The sequence below is a fragment of the Episyrphus balteatus genome, chromosome 4 (assembly GCF_945859705.1).
Source record: "Episyrphus balteatus chromosome 4, idEpiBalt1.1, whole genome shotgun sequence".
Taxonomy (NCBI): Eukaryota; Metazoa; Arthropoda; class Insecta; order Diptera; family Syrphidae; genus Episyrphus; species Episyrphus balteatus.
Window position 1 is genome coordinate 11,402,851 of NC_079137.1, and position 22,085 is coordinate 11,424,935.

General features: G+C 31.9%; 1 protein-coding gene and 1 long non-coding RNA gene across 5 annotated transcripts in view; one reads left to right on the forward strand and one right to left on the reverse strand.

The window, feature by feature from the left end:
* The first annotated feature begins 2,353 nt into the window (after positions 1-2,353).
* Positions 2,354-21,263, forward strand: LOC129919854 (conserved oligomeric Golgi complex subunit 1). 2 transcript variants are annotated; one of them, XM_056000941.1, is made up of 6 exons: positions 2,354-2,631; positions 2,699-3,366; positions 17,123-18,189; positions 18,242-18,898; positions 19,006-19,071; positions 21,123-21,263. In XM_056000941.1, exons 1-5 carry the CDS (start codon positions 2,495-2,497, stop codon positions 19,024-19,026), a joined length of 2,550 nt encoding a protein of 849 aa, XP_055856916.1. In that variant the 5' UTR covers positions 2,354-2,494; the 3' UTR covers positions 19,027-19,071; positions 21,123-21,263. The 2 variants fall into 2 exon arrangements, with proteins under 2 accessions (XP_055856916.1, XP_055856915.1); XM_056000940.1 differs by lacking the exon at positions 19,006-19,071 and having other exon boundaries at positions 21,123-21,252.
* Positions 21,148-22,085, reverse strand: part of LOC129919857 (uncharacterized) — a 181,781-nt gene continuing 180,843 nt past the window's right edge. For all 3 annotated transcript variants that reach the window (XR_008773128.1, XR_008773127.1, XR_008773126.1), the window contains exon 3: positions 21,148-21,262. This is a non-coding gene — a long non-coding RNA (uncharacterized LOC129919857). The remainder of the gene's footprint in view (positions 21,263-22,085) is intronic.

Below are 22,085 nucleotides of genomic sequence, written 5' to 3' on the forward strand. Positions count from 1 at the left end.
TAAAAATAAAAAAGTTTTCACATTTGATTTTTAAAAAATCGAAAAAAAATTCAATATGGCTACCTTCAAACGCTTATAACACAAGAACGACGCAACTAATGTTAATGGTCATGGTCTTAAAATGTAGCTAAGAATATACAGATAATTTTTGGTTTTTTGTGAAAAAAAAATTTTTTGAATCCAACATGGATGCCATGGCCATATGAAAATTTTTGTTTGCATCCAACATGGATGTAATGTCCTGACATATCAACGTTCAGATGTGGAATTTGGCCACACCGGAGGGTATGCGGTAGAGGTACGGGTAGCGGTAACGATATTTGTATGAAAAAAATTCCACATCTGAACGTTGATATGTCAGTTTGGAATTTTTTTCATACAAGTACCGTTACCTCTACCCGTACCGCTACCGCATACCCTCCGGTGTGGCCAAGCCTTAAGGCTTGGCCACACCGGAGGGTACGCGGTAGAGGTACAGGTAACGGTACGGGTATTTGTATGGACAAAATTCCAAACTGACACATCAACGTTCGGGTGTGGAATTTTTTTAATACAAATATAGTTGCCGCTACCCGTACCGCTACCGCGTACCCTCCGGTGTGGCCAAGCCTTTAATTAATTCTCTTGAAAATTTTTCATTTAATTACCAATTTCCAAACTTGCCAAGTAAACAATCAAAATTTTATTGATACGAATTTGAACCCAAACTTTAGAACTTGGTACACTTTTACATCTCAGTACTTTTTGTACCAGCATAATTTCAACATAGGAGAACTTGGCTCTTTTTTTAACAGTAATGGCTAAAATTGATGTGCGGCACACATGTGCATCACTTTTTAAATTATGGATGCCTATTTCTGTCAAAAAAATGGATTATAAGGGGTTAAATTGGAAGAAATAATTGAATTTATAAAACAAAACAAGATGGTTATGTTTTTTTTTTTTTTATAAATTCAATTAGTTCTTCCATTTTAAGGAAATCAAAACTCACAGTACACATAATAAGGTAATATCTTCCGAACGTTGTCAAAATTTGTTTGTCAAAAATGGGCACCAATCTGTCAGGTCGCCCTTTAATTTTTATTTTTCAATCGCAGTAAACAGGAAATGATTCTATGGGGATGTTTTTGTTTTAATTTATAAAATGTCATTTGAAAAAATTATAAATTGAAAAAATAACAAGTTTTCTTCGTGTTTGAACGCGAAAATGGTCAATATTTGTTTAAAAATTAGTGGTGTTTATCGGTTTTTGTGCGTTTTTCGTCGGTAATTTAAACAATTAAGAATTCGGTAGCTGACATTGGTCGCCAATTTGTCATGTTTTGACAATTTGGCGACCAATGTCAGTTCGGAATATATTACCTTTTTATGTGTACTGTGATCAAAACTAATGTTATTTGAATTTTTAAATGATAGATTGTGTCAATTGCCAATATCAGTAATGCCAAATAGCAAGTATTTTGTATTTTTGTTGTTTCTTGTTGTGGATGCAATAGCTGTGTTCACTGACGCTGTGCTGGACTGTTCATTGAGTTTTTTTTTTCTGTGCTGAACTGTTCTAGTTTGCTGTCCATTGACAAATCTAGAACAGTTTAGAACAGGATTTTCTGTTCTTGCTTTTGAGGCAGATCAGGTTAGAACAGATTCGTGAGAAGTGTCAAAAGCAAAGCTGTCATTTTTTGTTTTGATTTAATTGTGCGAATATTTCTCGAGTGCTCGTGGTTTTTATAACTAAAAACAATTTTTAATTATATTTTTCGCAGTAAAAACACAAAAAAATAGAAAAAAAATGAGTTACAAACAAAATTCGTATGGTTTATAATTTGTTTGTTTTTTTTTTTTTATTTTGACAACTGGCGTTTAAATGACTGTTCTAACTTGTTCCGACGTTTCTCACGAAACTGTGCTGTTTTGTCTTGTTCTGATCTAGAAAAATCCTCGTTGAACATACTTAATAAAACTTGGCATAGAATTTAGAAATAGAGACATGAAGCAGCTCTGCGCTGCATGCAGATTCTTCTCCCATAAGAGCCCGTATTATTTTATTTTGCTGCAGGGAAAAAACTGCACGTCTGTTTTTACCATTTTTTTGTTGTGATTTTGGTTTCTAAAAATGGAGGTAATTCTTGCAATTGAATATCACCGAACACACCCCTAACAGCAAAGACACCAATCATCTTTTTGAGCAAAAAACCACAAAAAATTACCATCCACACTCATCTATCTTCTACAACAACCCAATTTAGTTCAACCTCCAACTTCCAATCAGCGCTACAATCAGTTGCTCAATTTGACAACTTAACTTGCTCGCCTGTCACAAAACTGTCATTAGACGTGTACTGTGTAATTTTTTTGTTTTGTGTTTTATTATTTTTCCATCCACAAAAAAATAATAATAAATTATTTTCATAAATGTTATTCATTTCGTTACATTAAAAACAACATAAAAAAAACCATTGAAATAAATCCATAAATAAAATAAATCATCCAAAAAATGTCGTCGGCAAATTTGGCCAATCTAAATGTGGATGCATTATTTGAACAACATAGCATCGCCGAAATTGATATTGTCCAAAAGAAAATCCAAACTGAAGTTGAAAAGAAACGTGAAGAACTTCGAACGATGGTTGGGTAAGTCGCTATTTAATTTTTTATATAAAAAGATAAACCAACAAATTTCCATTATTCCAAAAAAAAGAGAACGCTATAGAGATTTATTAAAAGCTGCTGACACAATTGCCACGATGCGAGAATCTTCCTCAGAACTTTGTAATCAAATTGACAACATCACAACAAATTGTCGTAGTTTGAATGAAAAACAATTGATTGGCTTTAAAACAGCCGACACAGATGCAATTAAATCCCGTTCAGCTAACAAACAATTGAACAATTATTTTAGCACTGTTGTGCAAATAAAATTACTTACAACTTTGCCAGAAATGATTTGGTCACATATCGACAATGAGCGATTCTATTTGGCTACAGAATTGTTTATATTCAGTCGACATATTTCCACTGGATTGCAATTGGATGTTAATAACACTTTGATGCAATATTTCCCAGTGGCAAAGAAACAATGGGAAATATTGAAGCCATTCCATTTGACAATAAAACAAAGTGTCTTGGCGACATTGGAACGGGAAGAACTCTCACCAGAAGCAGCAACTGATTGTTTATTGAGTTTGTTGTTGTTAGAGAAGGGAAATCTGAACGGAATATTGAAGACATTTGTTCAATTGAGATGTTCGGCATTTCTTAGTAGTATGATTAATGAAGGAGGCGATCAGAAACGAGTCAAGGATAGGATATTGGGAAGTTTGAGAGTGATTAACTCGACTGTTCAACTTGTGCACAAGTGTTTTTTTGGTAAGTCTTTATTTTATTTGATAATTTGAAATTATGAAACTTTAGATACAGCTTAAGCTAGAACTTCATCGAAACACAAAAGCAAAAAAAGTATAAAAAGTAAGCAAAAGTACAAAATAACAAAAACAAATTTATTGATGTGACATTTAAAAATTTAAATTATTTGAATGAATAGAAACTTTTTTGTATTTTTTTCACTTTGTGTTTCTATGTAGTTCAGGCTTAAGATGAGGTTTTTCTCTTCCACTTTGCCCACCAGAAGTTGGGTCTGAAAACTCGAAGGGGTTTGCATTGATGTAAGCTCCACATGACCCAGCCATCTTAAGGGCTGAGTTTTCAGCATTGTGATCAGATCGATGCCGCTCGTTGTTGTATCTTCTCCTCCACTCTCCGCCGATGCATATTAAATCAAACATTACCCGAAAATAGGGCTGTAAAAGTAACGACAAAATGAGTACCCGCATGTATACTAGACTGATTCAAAACAATTTTTTTTTTTTAGATTTTAAACTATTATATTTTGATTTTCGTAATTCAAATTAATTGAATAGTTATTCCCGACGTTTCGACAAGATTCCACTTGTCGTGGTCACGGGTAGACTGATGGCTTGTGGGTGGTTGTTGTTTCTTCTTTTTTCTTCATTCTCTTCTACGTAAATTGTACCGGTGTGTTGACTGTGGTGGCAATTGCATTTGAGATGCTGATTGTTGTTGTAATTGATCTGTTATTGTTTGTTGTGCTGTTAATTGTTGTTGTGCGTTTATGTAAGCTTGAGAGCAGACAAAACTTACAGCATCAGCTTGTTCTATTGTTTGATTTTTGTTTTTGTTTTGTTTCAATTTATGTAGCAGCGGATCCCACGCACCAGAAAGATTGAAACTTTGGTCGCGGTTGAAATTTGTGTGCAATTTTATTTCAATCGCTTCTCGTACTAATCTTGGCACATAGAACCTCTCCGTGGCAATTGATTTAGCTTTATCAAACCTGATAAAGTGATCATTATTGTAGGCTAAATGCTCACATATTGCCGATTTTGTGACTTGGTTGTTTTGTATGGCCTTAATGTGTTCATTCAATCGGGTTTTTATGCTTCGTTTTGTTTCTCCAATGTAGAAAGAACCACAACTACAGGGCACAGAATATACTCCTGGATTCTGTAGGAGAATTTTATCTTTTGGCCACCGCAGAATTTGCCGAATTTTAGCTGGTGGCTTAAAGATGGATTTTATGCCATGTTTTGATAAAATTCTCCCAATCCCTTCTGAAACACCTTTTCTATAAGGTAGGAACGCTCTTTTTTCGTTGCCTTCAACTACACTATTTGAATCTTGTGGTTTGGGTTTCCAAGAACGTTGTTTTTTGTTGTAACCATTATGTGACAAAACCATATCAACATGTTTTAGTTCTTCATTTAGATGATCTTTGTCACAGATCGCATTCGTTTGAAGGGTGATGATGGGAAGTGGCATGTAAGTATCTGTCTGTGTGTGTACTTTTTCTGTAGACCGTATGACCTATTGTACCATTTGGATTTTTTATCAACTTGACATCTAAAAATGTTAAGGAATTGTCTTTTTCCATTTCCATCGTAAATTGGATTTTTTGGTGTACCGAATTTAGATGATTTAAGAACGTTTCCACTTCATTGCTTTTTAGTATGCAAAATGTATCATCAACATATCTCTTCCAAATAGTTGGTTTCACTGGAGATGTGTTTATGGCCTTTTCTTCGAAATGTTGCATCCAAATATCCGCGATAACTGGAGCAACTGGTGAGCCCATGGCTACTCCATCAATTTGTAGATAAAACTTTCGATTGAACAAAAAATATCCGGAAGTAAGACACAAATCAAGTAATTCCAATAATTTGGAGTCGTCTTCAGAAGTAGACAATTTCTTTTTTATAATTTGTAAACATTCTTTTATTGGTACATTGGTGAATAAAGATGTTACATCGAAACTAACCATTACTTCATCAACATTTAAAACTATATCCTTTATCATAGAAATAAAATGTTGAGAATTTTTAACAGAATTTTTAACGGAAGAGTCGAAATGAATGAAAATTAATGAAATTTAGAAAAAAAGATCTGAAGCTGATCTCTAAACCAATGACACAAGGGGAAAAGCAATAAGAGCTGTGTTTTATTTTCCTCGTGATCCTGATCAGATCATTGTTTTTAATAGCTTTACAACAAAAGTAGGATTTTGTTATTGTTTCGCAAATAAAATTATGATCTGATTTGGATCACGAGGAAAATAAAACACAGCTAAGACCAAAATTTAAGTTGTCATTTGACCCGTTTGAAAAATAAAGATTATCAAAAATGTCACTACCCCTTTTCATTCGCAATTCTCCAATTCCGAAGCTCATCACATCACATCACTATTCAATTTTTGGTCTTCATACTGCCCTAACAACTGGAGCTTGTGCTGCTGAACACGAAATTTTATGAAATATTTTCTCTCCGACGCAATTATTGTCAATTTTAGAGGTTTTGGTGAGCTCTTTTCGAAATTTGTTTTGTCTCAGAAAAGGAAAGTATACTTTTATTGAGATTTTTGGTGCTTGACCGAATTTTTGCACAAGTTTTTCCAACACTTCATTCTTTTGGCGTTTCTAATTTTACATTTACAAATTTTACATTCTAAAATTACATCTTAAAAATAAAAAAAAAATCGAGTATGAGAGCAGAGCCCCAAGAGTCAATCATGCCTCTTGGGGCTCTGCTCTCATACTCGAGGCTCCTTGGGCCTCGGGGCAAGACTTTAGTTTTTGGCCTTTGTTGTCTTTATTTTTCCTTTATAGAAAATGTATGAAGTTTATTTTTTTTATTTTTGATAAGTATTATTCAAAATTTCTATTGGACAAAAAAAACAGACAGTCGAAAAATTTTAAATTAAAAAACATAAACTAAGTTGCAAAAATTTATTAAAAAGCGGGATTCCTAACAATTTGTATGATGATTTTGAAATTTTTGAACATGTAGCTGCAAACAGGGAATGACTTATAAACAAAAAAAATTAATCAAAATAATCCTGTATTAATTTTCTATAAGAATTTTCGACAAATTGTATTGAGCTTATAAGATTTTTTCTTTCATTATTTTGAAAACTTTTTTTTGAATTTCGAAAAGTTCTGAATTTCTGTTCTGATTGTTTGCATTCATTCAGACTAAAATTCAGACTTTTCTGAAGCTGGAAACATTCACTCTCATTTTCTTTATAAATATATGTATTTGGTGAGAAAAAAATGTTGCAGATATCCAACAGGATATTTATTTTGGGGGCCCATGTGTAAAAAAAGCTCTCAAAAGATCGACTGAAATAATTGTTATTTGTATTTGGAATTTACAAAACCCATTTAATTTTTACAGAGGGACAGGCAGGACCCGAGGACTAGTACGGCTAGCCAACTAAGCAGTACGCGAAAAAACCCCATAATTTGCATCTACTCTGTTTCTGTTGATTGAAGTTCTTAAGATGGATATCTTAGACGAAAATGACGAAACGGAGTGCACATCCTGTTTCTTCCCTACACATAAAACCTTACGTGGGTCCCTGGTATACGTGGGGGCCCCAGGGCTCTGCCCCGACTGCCCACAGGGTACATACTCGTGCACTCCTGGGGCCTAAAAACTTTACACTTCTTATACAATTATAAATATAATATATTCAAATAGTCCGATTTAGAGCCTGTACTTGTTGAAAGGGCACTGTTTAATGCTTGAAATTTTTATTTTTACTTGTTCTTCATATATTTTTATTTTGTAACTTTGGGATAGCTGAGGGCTCGGGTGGCAATCGCCAAGTCGATTATATAGCCAGTCCGACCCTGATAGTATGTACTGCTAAATTTGTTTGGCTGGTAACTCGATCTGAATTAAATTTCTGCTCTATTTACATTTTTCTCGTCAAACGAAAATACCTTTTCCCATTGTTCAATGATTCATTTTGTGTGGCCTTTAGGTAAAACTTTTTCTAGTCTTATGATTTTTGGAGAAAATCCAGGTTTGAAGATGCGCTGTGTGTGTTTTTTGGGGGAGTTCTTTCATACGTTCAAAAATATTTAAAGATATAATGAACAACGGAATTTATCTAAAAATTGATATTGCGTCGGAAATCTGTTGAAAAAAATTTTGAAGCTATTGTTAGGACAGTTCAAAACCACAAATTCAACAGTGATGAGCTTTTTCTTCACAATTTGATAGATAGTACATTGAAGCATTCTTAAAAGTTGTAAAAATTAATTTAAGTGAACTAAATAATATTAAAAAAAAGTCTTATTCAAAAAAGAGTAAATTTGGTCAAGTTCAAACACCAGTTACACGCCATATTTGTACAATGAAGCATTTAAAAAGTCTTATTAGTAAAACATAATGTAATGGTGCTTTGATACAAAAAATTAAACGATTTCATTGAAGGTTTTGAATGACAAACAACAATTTGTATGAGTTACCACTAAGTTAATTGGCTAGAGTTATAGCTTTTTCACGATCATCAGACTGCTTTTAGTGGTGCTTCTGCTTAGTCGCTTTGTTCAATTATTTTTGAAAATTGCCCGTGTAAGACTTGAACAAGCAACCTAGCAATTGAGAAGCCGACGCACTACGTAACTGGCGTAATTCTGAAAGTTTTTTTTTTTAATCTTGCTTAGAACGTTTACCAGCCATAAAAAAATATTCGACGTACTGCAATTTACTCGTAAACTCTTCTTGCAATTTTGTAAAGAAAATTCATGAATAATTTGTTTTTAAGCAAAGGGTATCTTCTGATAAAAATAAGTTTTTTATCTAAAATTATTACTAACAGCACCTCCCATAAGAGGGTCAATTTCAACAAAATTTTTAATCAAAAAGTATACAAAATTAATTTTTATTTTTCTTTTATTTATAATAAAAAATTATTTTTCTTTTATTTACAATAAAAAATTATTCAAAAGGAAATGGTTTTAACGATTTTGAAAATTTTTTTTCTAAAAAGTTTCTTAGTAAAACAATCCCTCTGCCTTTTTCGAAGTTCAACATGTTAAGAGATCATTTTTATCTTTTGAAATACGAATTACATATACATTTTTTTATTATTTTTTTTTTAACCAAATTTGTTTATACAAGTTTTAAAAATTTAATAAACTTGAAAACTAAGAACAAGTTTGTGCGATCTAGTCATCCATTTTATTTTTTTACGAGTTCTTACTTGATCTAAAGTATATACTATCGCAAGTAAAAACAAAACTTAATGTGTTGTACTTATATAATTAAAAACACCACCTTTTTGAATTCCATATAAGTTTATTTCATGGAAATATTATTAAAGAACAAAAATTGACAAATCCACTTTTCTATACTGGCTTTAAACTTTTTCCCATTTCAACAATATATCTATAAATGGCATATATATAAATATTTGAACAATACATAATATTATAATCAAATACAGTTCGAGGATCTGGGTTTTCGGACATTTGCATGCATTGCTTTATTTCTAACATCGTTTTATTATTCTGCGTAGGTGGTGTTGGCATTTCAGCTTTAGAATTTCCATAATTCTTTAAAAATAAAAAAACATATATTTTTATAATTTTGAATCAGTTAAAAAATATAAAATAACAAACCATAAAAAAAACTATTCCGAATACAAGAATCGAAAATGCGCTTAAAACGTTCATTTTCAACAATGCTTACAAATCATTTACAGTTCTATACTGGCTTTTTCGTATTTAATGAAATATTCTTAAATACTCTTGGGGAATAGTGAACTTTTGTTGTACTCACTTTAACGTGAGTAATAAAAATAATGTCATAAAATTTAACATTTTTCAAACAATTAAATGGATAACATGTTTGATTGTGATGATATCTGAAAACATGAGTTGTCTTTTTGTAATAAGCACTTTTGTTGTAGTCGATTACTTATCGCGCTCCTGTTTTATAACCAGAGAAATTTTCATCTTTCTTGATCACACTTGTCCGATTATAGTGACAAGTGTCAGTGTCATAGCAAATCGTTAAAAATGAGCAGCTTTTTTTTTCTTATAAACAGACTGTTGCAAAAATGGCGTTGATTTGGTTTAACACTAAAGCAGTCGTTATTACAAAATATATTGTTTGCTTTTAAAAGGGAATTCTGACATATATCAGTTTTTTAGTTCTCCTAGAGCCGAATTTATAGTCCTTGCTCAAGTTGAGATTTTTCTCAACTTAAGCATTCGTTCAAGTAATGTCATTATTCGCAGCAAGAATAGAGCGATCCACTTCAGTAAAGTAAAATCTCGACTTGAGGAAAAATTTTTCTCAAACCAGCTTTCATCTGAAAATATCGTTTTTAATGATTCTTCATCAATTTGTTTTTGTTTTTGTTGCGATAGACGATATTTAATATTAAAGAAATAAACGAATGGGATTTATTAAAAAAATATTTATTTTTAGATGATAGTTTCCTCAAATCAGTGAAATTTCATTGTGAGTTTGATTGAAAAAAAAAAAAATAATAATTTGTCAAGTCAAGATTTTATTGTACTCAAGTGAACGCTTAAGTTGAGAAAAATCTTAACTTCAGTAACGACTATGAATTTCGAAAGAAGTGGAGAAGATTAAAATCTTGTATTCCTTTGGCAAAAAAGCCAAATCAATAAATCATCTTTAATGACTATGAATTTCGCCCCTAATCTAAAAAAAAAAACATGGCCAGGGGGTTGTTAACCTTGATTTTTTCTCAAAAATTTTTTCTCTGTAAACCAAAACTTGTTTCAAGACTTGAATCAAAAGATAACGGCTTGGGATTGTAAGGAAAAGAAAGAAAAAATATGTTTGGTTGGAAATATCTCAGGAATCAAGATCTCCAAGAAACTTTTAGTATACACTTATGAATAGGGATTAAATATAACTTTCTTTTGATCCCTCGCTCGATGGATTAGGAGGAAATTTTAAAGAATTAAATTGATTGAATTTTTTTTGGCAAGGTGAACTCATATCTGTAAACCAAAACTATTTTCGAGACTTTAGTGCAAAGATATCGGCTTCAGATTATAAGGAAAAGAAAGAAAAAATATGTTTTGTTGGAAATATATCAGAAACCAGAACTCAAAGAAACTTTAAGTTTTTAATTATGAATAGGGATAAATAGGCCTCACTCGATGGATTTGCAGGAATTTATTTTTTAAATTAAATTTTTTTGGCAAAAATGTGAAAAAAATAAATTTGTATTTTTTTAACGGAATGCATAGGTCTGTTCACTGTGAACTTATACCTGTAAACCAAAACTTGTTCCGAGACTTTTATTAAAAGATATCGGCTTCGGGTTGTAAGGAAAAAGAAAGAAAAAATATGTTTGGTTGGAAATATCTCAGGAACCAGAACTCCAAGAAACTTTAAGTTTTTAATTATAAATAGGGCTTAAATAGACCTTTATTTTGATCCCTCACTCGATAGATTAGGAGGAAATTTAAAAAAATGGAATTTTTTTTATCAAGGGACCTTGATTTTTTCTCAAAAATGTGAAAAAAAATAAATTTGTAATTTTTTTAACGGAATGCATAGGTCTATTCACTGTGAACTCATATCTGTAAACCAAAACTTGTTTCGAGACTTTTGTCAAAAGATATCAGCTTCGGAATGTAATTAAAATAAAGAAAAAATACATATGTTTGGTTGGAAATATCTCAGGAACCAAGATCTCCAAGAAATTTTTAGTTTTTATTTATGAATAGTTCTCTTTTGATGCCTCACTCGATGGATTTGGAGGAATTTTTTTTAAATTAAATTTTTTTGGCAATAAATATGTAATTTTTTACCGGAATGCATAGGTCTGTTCACTGTAAACTCATATCTGTAAACCAAAACTTGTTTCGAGACTTGAGTCAAAAGATATCAGCTTCGGATTGTAAGGAAAAGAAAGATAAAATGCACGACTGGGTCGCACGTACTTGCTCTTGTAGTTCACAGTATCTTTATCTTAAATATCTCTTGGAAATTTAAGATTTTGTTTAGGCCGTGTGTGAATTGCGTTAAATAGTTAAATTCGTGTTAAATTTTTGACACTATTGAGGTGAATAAAAAATTTTCAGCTGTTAAAAATTTATTGGGCTCTGGGACCTGGTTAAATTTGAGTTAAATTTTTTTTGCAGATGGTTTTGTTTTGTTTTTTTTTTTTTATTAAAAAGGAGTATCATGGCAGAAAAAAGGCAAAAAATATTTTAAACAATAAATTTTTTTTTGGACATTGCCCTTCAAGCAAACAGGTCCGACCTCGGTCCGAATCCGCTCCGCCTGAGGAGGAGCTGAGTCCGACTTCGGATCAGAAACTGGTCCGAAGGCGGCTCAAATTAGTATGGAAATTATAATCACCGCGAAGTCGATTGCATATGTATTAGTGTGGTGAAAATCTCCATTCCGAGAAAACGGAGCCGAAGGCGGACCTGAGTCGGAGCAGCGAAAACCTACCAGAAAGAGGAATACAAAAGGGATGACGTTTCACATTTGCGACCAAAAAAAGAACTAGATTTTTTTTTTTTCACTGAAACTGTTTTTTTTTTATTCAACTTTGGCAAACGAAATTTTCACAATATATACAATATAAAATAGAATACATTTTTTTCATTTTATTTTATTTGTTGTTGCTGCTGTTGTTGGTGTTTCTTTAGATGCCCAATCGCATGTTTCACCTTCTGCCTTTTTCTTCATCATTAGAGATTACATCTACAACACAAACAGAAACACATCATTTTAATCCAAACACTTTGAGCGATATATACAACATACCTTTTTTTGTTTCCATATTGTTAATAGTTTGATATAATTGTTTATAATTACACTTATATTTTATTAACAACGACACGAGACACGACGCGACTAAACACTTCAACAAAAAATAACAAAATGACGCTTTTGCTCTTGTTGGCTATGTCTGTCTACTTTTTTTTCCTTTTCTCAGTTTTCACCACGATTCTCTTAGACTTTGTGTTCATACACAAAAAGTTGCAAGTGTGTGAGTGCAACCCCGCTTTTCTCGGTCGGAGGTCGGACTGTCTTTTCTGGACTCCGTTTTCTTGCTTGAAGGGTGTTGACTCAATAGTGTCAAAAATTTAACACGAATTTAACTATTTAACACAATTCACACACGACCTTAGTGTCGAAAAAAAACAAAGTTTAAAAATTAAATTAAAATTTTTTTTTTTCAAAAATGTTTTTAAAAATATTTTTTTATTTTACATTTTATACTTCAAAATGATGTCTGTAAATTTTTAATAAAATTGACTTATGCTTTGATGAAATATATGAACTTAAAAAATATGTCAATTTTTGAAAAACGGCAACGCCATATTTCCGTTCTCTGCATTTTTTGAGAAAAACTAAAAACGTAGTTTTGTTAGAGTCTATTACGTATACCAAATTTAATCAAAATCGTTAGAGCCGTTTTCGAGAAATTTGCAATACCTCGAAAACGTTATATGGGAGATATGCGTTAAAAGGGAGATATTAAAAAAATAAAAAAAACGGGTCTAGGGAATAACGTAAAAATCATCTGTTTCAAGCAAATCCATCCATTCGTTTAGGCCCTAGCTCGATGTACAGATGGACGCAGAGACGCACAGACTCACACACGCACAGACCGACGGACGGCATGACGAAAATCACTTTTTTGATCTTCTCCATCATCGTAATGTTGGTTTTGATTAAAACCTCAAATTTTTTTTTCTACACGAAACCAATACTTGCCCTATAGAGCAAGTAAAAAAATATGTTTGGTTGAAAATATGTATCTCAGGAACTTGCATGCTAACCATTTGAATATAATTGAGATGAAATCACTGATTATTTTTTTCCAATTCTGTTTCATTCATGTCAAATAATTCCAAACAGATTTCGAGATAAATGTTAATTGTTGATACTGAGGTCATGGACACTTTGATAAAATTGGATATTGATGATTTATCATTTTCAATATATGTTTCATTTATTTTTTCATATTTTTTAATAACTGTTTTATGATTTCTCAACATTTGAGAAATTCATACTGCGCTCTTAAGTTACCATATGTTTAAGTTTTGAAATTTATGTAATTTCTTGCATTATTTTTTTTCATGAATTGTAGAATTTTAATAACTGTTTGTAAAAACAATTTTTTTTAAAAATAAATAATATAAAATAAATAATGAGCTTTCAAATGCGGTGTAAAACCCAAATCACTCACTCTATACTGGCTTTAGCTGCTTTTGGTAATCAGATAAATTTTTTTCTTAAACAATAAGTCTATATGTAAATACTGTTACTTATTGTTTTTAACCCTTTTTATAAATGTGTCAATATTTCTAGATTCAAGATACATATTCAAGTATTTGAATAATTCAAACCTAAACAACAATTCCTCGAAATGGGAGACAAAAAAAAAGAATATCTGTTGCCTTATTCGTAAAACTCCACTGCTGTCCAAAAATCAACTTACAAACTCATAAGGTTAAGTTATAATTTAAGAACTGAAGTTTTATGAACCCCTATTCCAAAAAAATTCATAAATATTTTCAAATTTACTTTATTACTATCTGAAAAATTATGAACAGAATTTAATTAGAATAAGTTTTTCTTATATTTTTCTACTGGACTTTCAGGTGTTACTGTCGATGAAGCCTCTGTTGTCTCTGTACTATTACTAGATCCTGTAGTAGATGATCCGCCAGTTACTGTTGTTGCGGTCGTTGTATCTTCACAAAATACAAGATTCTAAAAAAAAAATTAAAAATCAAATTTTGATTCTAAAAGCAAAAATTGTAAAATAATTCAAACCATTATTAAGAAAATTCCGAAGAAAATGGTCAAAAATGCGCTTAAAAATTTCATATTTCAAAAATACTTTCAGACTGTTTACAATGAGAACTGTGCTTTCTAATTTATTGAAAGTTCTAAATACTTTATAGATAAATTAAAATAAATCTGGGGTTTTTGTTAGCAATTATATAAAATCAACTCAAATATTCATTCGACAAGTTGTGATACATTATCAAGACATGGATCTCTTTTTCAAATTTGTAAATAATCGTGTTTGGCGTACAAATCGCTTTTCAAGGAAACTCATCTGAGTGTAACCATTTTTTTTTTAACTTGTATCACATTAAAATTATATGTTAACATGTAGATTGACATTCAGAAAAACATTTGCAATTCAATTTTACAATAATTGTTGTTTTTTGTGTTAAAATGTGTTACAATGTTCGATAAAATGTACAATTAGGTGTTTGTTAAAATATTTTATAAATCAATTGTATGGATGTAGTAGATATTGTATAATTCCTTTATTAAATATGAAGACTTTGCAAAGCCAGTTATGTGTATGACTAACTCTTTTCCTAAATGTTTCATAATGTTGATCTTTTTCTGCAACCATGTCGCAGAAGAAAAAATACTTTTGAGACTCAGATTTAATTGGTCCGTGCTTTGGCCTGTATTTTACTTAGCAATCATCAGGGAGCCACAACACCTTCGTCACAGAGTTCCTCATAACGTTCACTGTCGTATTTCGTGAATTCCTATCTCTTTGAGAAGTAGACCTCTTGCCTTCCTGATAACTTTAACTTGCCTTTGTAAAGATCGCTAAAGCGCTCAGACATGTTTGGCTGCCCCATGTGGACATGTTGAACAGGTACCTTGTGGTATCTTAAGTACCTCTCATTCCAGTTTGGAATGCAAGAAACGTGGACCGAAGATGCATACGGATTTGGAATTAATTCTAGCCCAAGTTTGTTACCAGATATTCGTTGCAGAAAAAACGTAAATTTTCAGGACTTGGAGTCTGAGATATCATTACAGAACCATGATTTGCAGTAAGGCTTGCTCTTACAAAAGATACATATAACAGCTTGCGGGATGACGACCCACTGTTGAATCTTCTAGTCGATGGCCTCCAAGAAATAAGCAGCTTTAAAATTTAAACAGTGCCGCATCTGAAAAACGTCTCTCAAATAACTACTTAACGAAGCTATATATCTGGGTCTAATATTAGGCAACCGATATTTACATGTTCTGGTCAATGCTTAAGATAAATTATAATAGTGACAAACAAAAGTTCAGCAATCAACGCATCAGTGCAAAATTTTCAATGGTGTATCAGTATCAGTGAAACCTTCCATAGGACAATTTCCTTTTCCTTGAACAAATAGGTCTATTGTCCACAACATTATTTTAAGTTCAATTGAATCTTTGTCAAGTCACTCCGAATTTTTGTTAATGCTCAAACAGCCTTAATCTTAATCCATTCTTTTGTCTTCCTGACTACTCTAGAGCATTTGTTCAAAAAAAAATTTTGGGTATCAAAAAAGTTATTTCTTAGATGAAGCAAAACGTGATATCGGATATCGGCATTTTCTCAGAACACAAGACTACTGATAAATAACTCGGTTTTGTCTAACCGAAGCCTTTTTTCTTCCTTTCAGACTTACAGACACTTTCTATGTCTTATTCCTTCCCTTCGAAATGGTGGTGCTGCGTTTAAAAACTCATCAGAAAAGGAACTCTATCATAATTTATGGCTAACAAGGCGACGAAATAGATGTAACCTAAACAAGATTCGAAATGTTTCAAATTCTTGTTTTGGCTGAGAATATTACATAGTGCTACGTAAAATGTTTCATAAGTGGTCACTGCCTTTTAGACAAACACATGCTACTACAAACTCCAAGATAATCGAAGTGATGGAGCTTCCACTGCTTAATCAAAATCTTTAACTGATAAGGAACTCCCTCGCAGTCTTAAAGGGTATCAAAATGGGCTTATTGATAGTTTAAGCATGTCACATATATTCTAGAAAGCGACCTCAACCTAACCTTACCTATGTTGTTAATCATACTCTATAGGTTACCTCCAAATGCTGTAAAGTGAACTTGACTCTTGACCAGCAAACTTTTTCAGCCGGGTCATAAACCTAAGGTCTAAGGAACTCCTATCCCTAAGTTTCGCCCATCAATTTGGTTACCCTCCTTTTCAATTTCGACCATCAACTGTGCTGCATTCGAGAAGAAAATGAAAAGTTAAATTCATTTTTTTTTCTAAATTTCCAGCATTTCTAATGAAAAATTTACCCTCTCGTACTCCAAATCTTGGTTTTTCTTATTGCTTTGAGGCTTCTGCTAACGCCACAGTTTTTAAATGACTCACTTTCTACAATTCGTCGCCGTAAAGCAAAATTGTTCTAAGTCACAAAAAGCTAATTTTACAGGGCACGATTTTTAAGTTTCAAATTGGTTTAAAGCGACAATTTTCTGCTCGTTTGCCATTCAAGTTAAGTTTTTTATAACGTTTGTTCTTTTCTCTTGAATAAAATATACAAGTTTACCTCATTAGTAGGTGCATACTATTTTTAAATATTTTTTAAAACTAAAAAACACAAAATTGGAGATAGAACAATTCCAATACAAGTACGTTTTTTCCTTAAATAAAAAGTGGACTTAGAACAAAATATGATGGGACTTAGAACAATCAAGAATACTCGGGCTCATTTTCAAAAGGCTACTTCCCTGTTTTTATTGTTCTATGTCCCATTAAATTACATTATCTGTGGAATGAATTTTTTTGTTGACAAAAACGGTTTTCAAATTCGGAAAGAGCACCCTCAAATTAGTAATTAGTAATTAGCATCATTAACTCATTTTCGGTAAAAAGTGGATTTAGAACAATTTTGCTTTACGCCGACGAATTGTTTAACACCATTGAGAACTTTATTATAAAATATTTTCTTATATTTTTGTTTTTGTTACTATTTTCACAGAAAACAACAAAGGCTTAGTATCGAAAAAGCTTGAAGAACTTGAAAACGCCATGCCAACAATCACTCACATCGATTGTCATGATTCACAATTCGCCTACTTGTTGCCCGATATTATTGCAAATTTTCGACCCAAATTCGATTCATTGACCCTCAATGAAGACCAAGTTAAAACAACCATTGAAACATGGTTAAATGATAGCTCCAACATAGCTGCAGTCCATTTGAAAACTCTCTTCAACCTGGTCTCATCAATGAAAATAATTCAAGAAATCAAAAAAGAATCAGTTGCCGCCTTCAAACAAGATCCCAGCTGGAGTTATATCTGTGAGCGATTTGGAATTGCCCAAAAATTAGATTTCTATGAATTTCAATACAAGCCGCTGATAAATCAAAGAATTCGTGATATAATTCGTCAGTCTTGGATCAAGGCCAACAATGGTATTTTCAAGAGAATCGAAAAAATCCTCAAAACAAATCGAAAAATCAACAATGATTTGTGGATTGAGAATGCATCCGATTTGCCAATGAGTCTTAAAGATGCTTTAAGTGAGGATAAAAAGATCAAGAAACTTCTGATGAAATCGAAAGGATACGATGTGGAAATGATTTCGATTTGTTCAGAATTCAATGATCAATTGGCTGCGATTGTTTGTGAAATGAATTTACTACTCGACGAACAAGAAACCAAATCCGATGAGAAGCTATCGTTGGTGGAGTTTCTCAAGGAAACTAGCGAGGAGCAAATTCAAGAGCTGATGAGTAATGTAAAGAATGCAAATTGTGATAAACAGCTGCAACAGTTGCTGTTCCTAGTGCGCCTGTTGGCTGCCATTGTTGAATTGTGTCCAAATTTACGAGCTTGTTTGTCACAATCGTATCATGATCCAACAAGTTGGGCCACACAACCGGTGGCTGAGAAGAAAACTCTGGAAAATTGGACTAGGATGTGTAATTTGTTGGAAGAGGAAGGATTTGTGATGTGGAAGCGTGTCTGTGAGTTGATTTTGGATGAGAATCCAGTGATTGCCAAGCGAACTGGACATGAAACTATTCTGGAAGATTTTGCAGTAAGTTCCATATATTCAAATTGCATTTTGAACTCATGTTTTTTTTTTTCAGAATTGGGAAACAGTAACAATCGAACAGAAAGACGAACAAGACAATCCAGTGCAATCGACATTCCGCATACCAAGTCAGCCGCGTATATCTCTGCAACAGTATTTGTTCTCTGTCACTAATGCACTCAACTTGTACATTCCACAAACCTTGCCGCAAAAAGTTCTTCACGTTTTCAACTCACTGTTGACTCAACGTCTTTTAGAACACTACAAGTCTCTTGTTGAGGATGATAAATTCACTGCTTCCAGTCAAAATACCGCCCTCCAGCTGTATTATGACGTGAAATTCCTTCAATCGGTATTCACCAGCAGAGATGATCGTTCGATTGTCGATGAATTCAATTCGATAACGAATCTTCTCAAGGATTTCATTGATCCATTTGATTTTGAATTATTTAGTGAGCATATATCGATGAATGTTAAGAAATCTGTTACCAAAATGCACTGTCAATTGGGTGTGATTATTCCTCATTTGTTGCAAAATACCAGTTCGATTGTTCAGCAGGAGAAGGATCCAAATGTTTTGACACTCAGTTCGAATGGTTCGACTTCGATTTGGTTTCCATTGTTGCCTATTATTACACCGGGATCAACGGGGAATACTGTGAGTGGTGGTAATAAATCATCGACAACTCCAATGCACACAGAAGCTGAAAAGGTAAGGGTGTTTGTTTTATGTAAGTGGCTACATGCTATTCAAACAAAAATTTGTCTTTCTTATATTTTTATGAATTATTTTTATTTTTTTTGTATTTATATTTTTAGGACATCAGGTCCTTTGAGTAGCGTATAATTGTGCATCATAAGAAAAAAAAAAATACTTCTTATCAAGTAATGCTTGTATGTTGGTGTTGGTGTTGTTATTTGGAAGAAATGCACGTTTGGGTTTTTGAACAGTTTTTATTTAATTTTGTTTAACTTTGGCATGTCTTTTCATTAGTTTTGTTAATAATTTGTCAATCCTTTGCGATTGTCTGTTGGAACAAGTTTATTATAAAGGACTACAGGGAGGATAAACAAAAATTGGGTGTAGGCTTATGTGTTTTTATTGGCTTTGCTCAGGCGCAGGACAGTCAAGTTACCGTTCAGCGATTCTTCAGATCAAGGTTTTCCACGGGTAATCATACTTTAAGAAGCATTCATAGATTTTTTTCAAACTCCGCGGTACGTATTTGGTTCTTTAACGTGGTCCCATGGTTGTCCTGACCCGATTAAAAGCCTTTTTTGATTTAACATTGTTGTTTTGTCTCGCTTATTATAGAAACTAGGTATAATTGTTTACTCAAATTATTAGAATTGTACTGGCGCGTAAATGAATGCATGCTTTATTTCTTTTTTTACGGCTATTCTTGGATTTTATGGCATTCTTGGATTTAAAAAAAATGAGTCGCTTTGTTCATAATCTATTATTATTTTACAACAACTATAAGCTAAACAACAGTCATAAAAAAATTGTAAATTATTTGCAACTTTAGTTCTAGGCCTCTTTTACTATATACAGGTAGGCTGATGAATATTGCTAAATTAAGAAATTCAAAAATTTATTTTAAATTTTTTAATGACAAATTTCATAATGCCATGAATTAGCCTGGTTTTATGTAAATTTGACTAATCTAATTAAAAGTACATACAGTTAAAGCAATTCTCTACCAGTGTAACTGTGGGACAAAAATTAAAACAAAAAAATAACGGCCGGCAGTGACCCATAAAGTGCGACCGTTTACTTTGAAAATGGTTGGGCCTACAAAACAACTTGAAAATCTCCACACAATGTTACTCGAAATCGATGAGTTTCTTTCTCATGGAGAATTTCTGTTTATGAGTTAATTCATATTCGTAATTTCTAACGGCCATATTATTCACTAGTATAAAAAAAATACATCTAGATGTAAAATTGTCAAATGTCAAAAATAAATTCAAATCCAAAATAGTTATCCCGATTTTAACTATGAAAATAGTTAAAAAATAGTTAAAAATGACTTTTTTTTCTCTGTGTGATAGCGAATATCATAGATTTGGATTTATTTTTGACATTTCAATTTCTTTACATCCAGATGTAATTTTTAAACTAGTGAATAACATGGCCGTAACAAAAGCGATTCGAAAAGTCTGCATGGTTTAATCTGCTTATGATTGAACCCTAAAATGAAACAAATTCAAATCCTTGTGCAAAACTGTGGTTTTCTGCTGATTCCCCTTTTGGGCAAAAAACCCACACTCGATAAAAAAAAGCTTACCGACATTATAATAGTCATCTGCTCAAGGGGGTGCCCCGAATGAAATGTATTAGTCTTCAAATCAAAATTAAAACAGTTGATAGTAAAATTACTCTTGAAAAGAATATTACATTTCTTTTTGGTGGTACGATTTAATATGATTTTAACAGTTCATATATACACCGCCAGTGGATTCTTGACCAAAATTAAACAAAATATTTCAATGTATCGCTTTGTTTTTAATAAAAAGTAAATGAAGGCACTACGTATACGGAAATCAAATGCAAAACCGATACTTTCCCTCAAGAAAGTGATTATATTTTGTACTAAGCAACAAAACCTTTTTATTTTTTTTAAATTTTCGGTTCTACCACGATATGTTTTGGTGTGCCTTTCAAAATCTCAGTTTATTTCATTTGAAATACATACCTAACCTACACAAAGAAATAACCAAAAAACAAGTCATTAAATTGTAGAACTTTTCCTCAAATTAATACCTACATTTTTGTTTGTGGTTGATTGTTGTGCATTATTTCTTTTATAATTTTTGAGTTCACCAAAAAAAAAAAAAAACTTTTTATTAAACTTTTTAATTAAATTTAATTTTTTTTGCAAATTTCTTATTCACAAATACTTAATACATTTTATTTACTTCTTCTTCTATAGACACCAACAAGGAAAGCAAATCGCAAAACAGAATCATCACGAGGTCATAAAACTGGAGCTGCTGCTTTCTTTGGGGCAATGTCACAAGAATGGTTCCGATAGCCGTCATCTAATCAATCATTAAGCTGCATAGAAAAATCCTAAAAAGAAAAAAAAAAAAAAAAACAAAACAAATTACAACTGTATTTCCCGGTGCAATATAAATAAAACAAAACTAAATAAAGAAATAAATAAATAATAAATTTGTTATCCCATTATAATTTATTTAAAAAATTCAATTTTATTTTTAATTACTTTTATTTCTTTCTAATATAGCAAAGATTATCAAAAAAAAAAGTATTGAAAGTACTAGTTAGTACATTTAATACTTCATACTATCACATATGACAGCACAGAACTAGTTCTTCTCTTCTTCTGAAAAAAGGACAGTTACTAGAAGGAGGAGTTAGAACTAGAAGTAAACAAAACAAATCTCTTCATTCGTTTTTTGTTTCATCGTATACTGCTTAAACATGGTCGCCTGGTAATTTGCTGAACATTTTGTATGAAATTCGTTGTTAAAAGGAAAAGGAGAAAATTAAAAAAATGCTGTACTTGTTTTTTTTTTTATATAGGAAAATTTCTTTAAAGTACCAGGCCATTATATAAAAAACTAAGTTTCTGCTATTTAATAATTGAATCATTTATTTGCAAAACATGATAAGTCCATGATTTGAAATCTTTCAGGAGAAGAAAAAAACGTTCTATTTTCTTTTGATATGCGTAGAAAAATTTATAAAAAATATATTCTGTAGAACTCTTGCCTAGCTACAAAATACCGTTTCGTTTTTAATTTTTGGAGCGATAGCTCAAAAGATTAAAAATAAAAACGCTTTTGGACTTATCATACTTTGAAAATAAACGGATGTGAAATTAGTTTTTAAATGGATATGGAATTTTGCTTTTGGCCCCAGTCTATCAAAC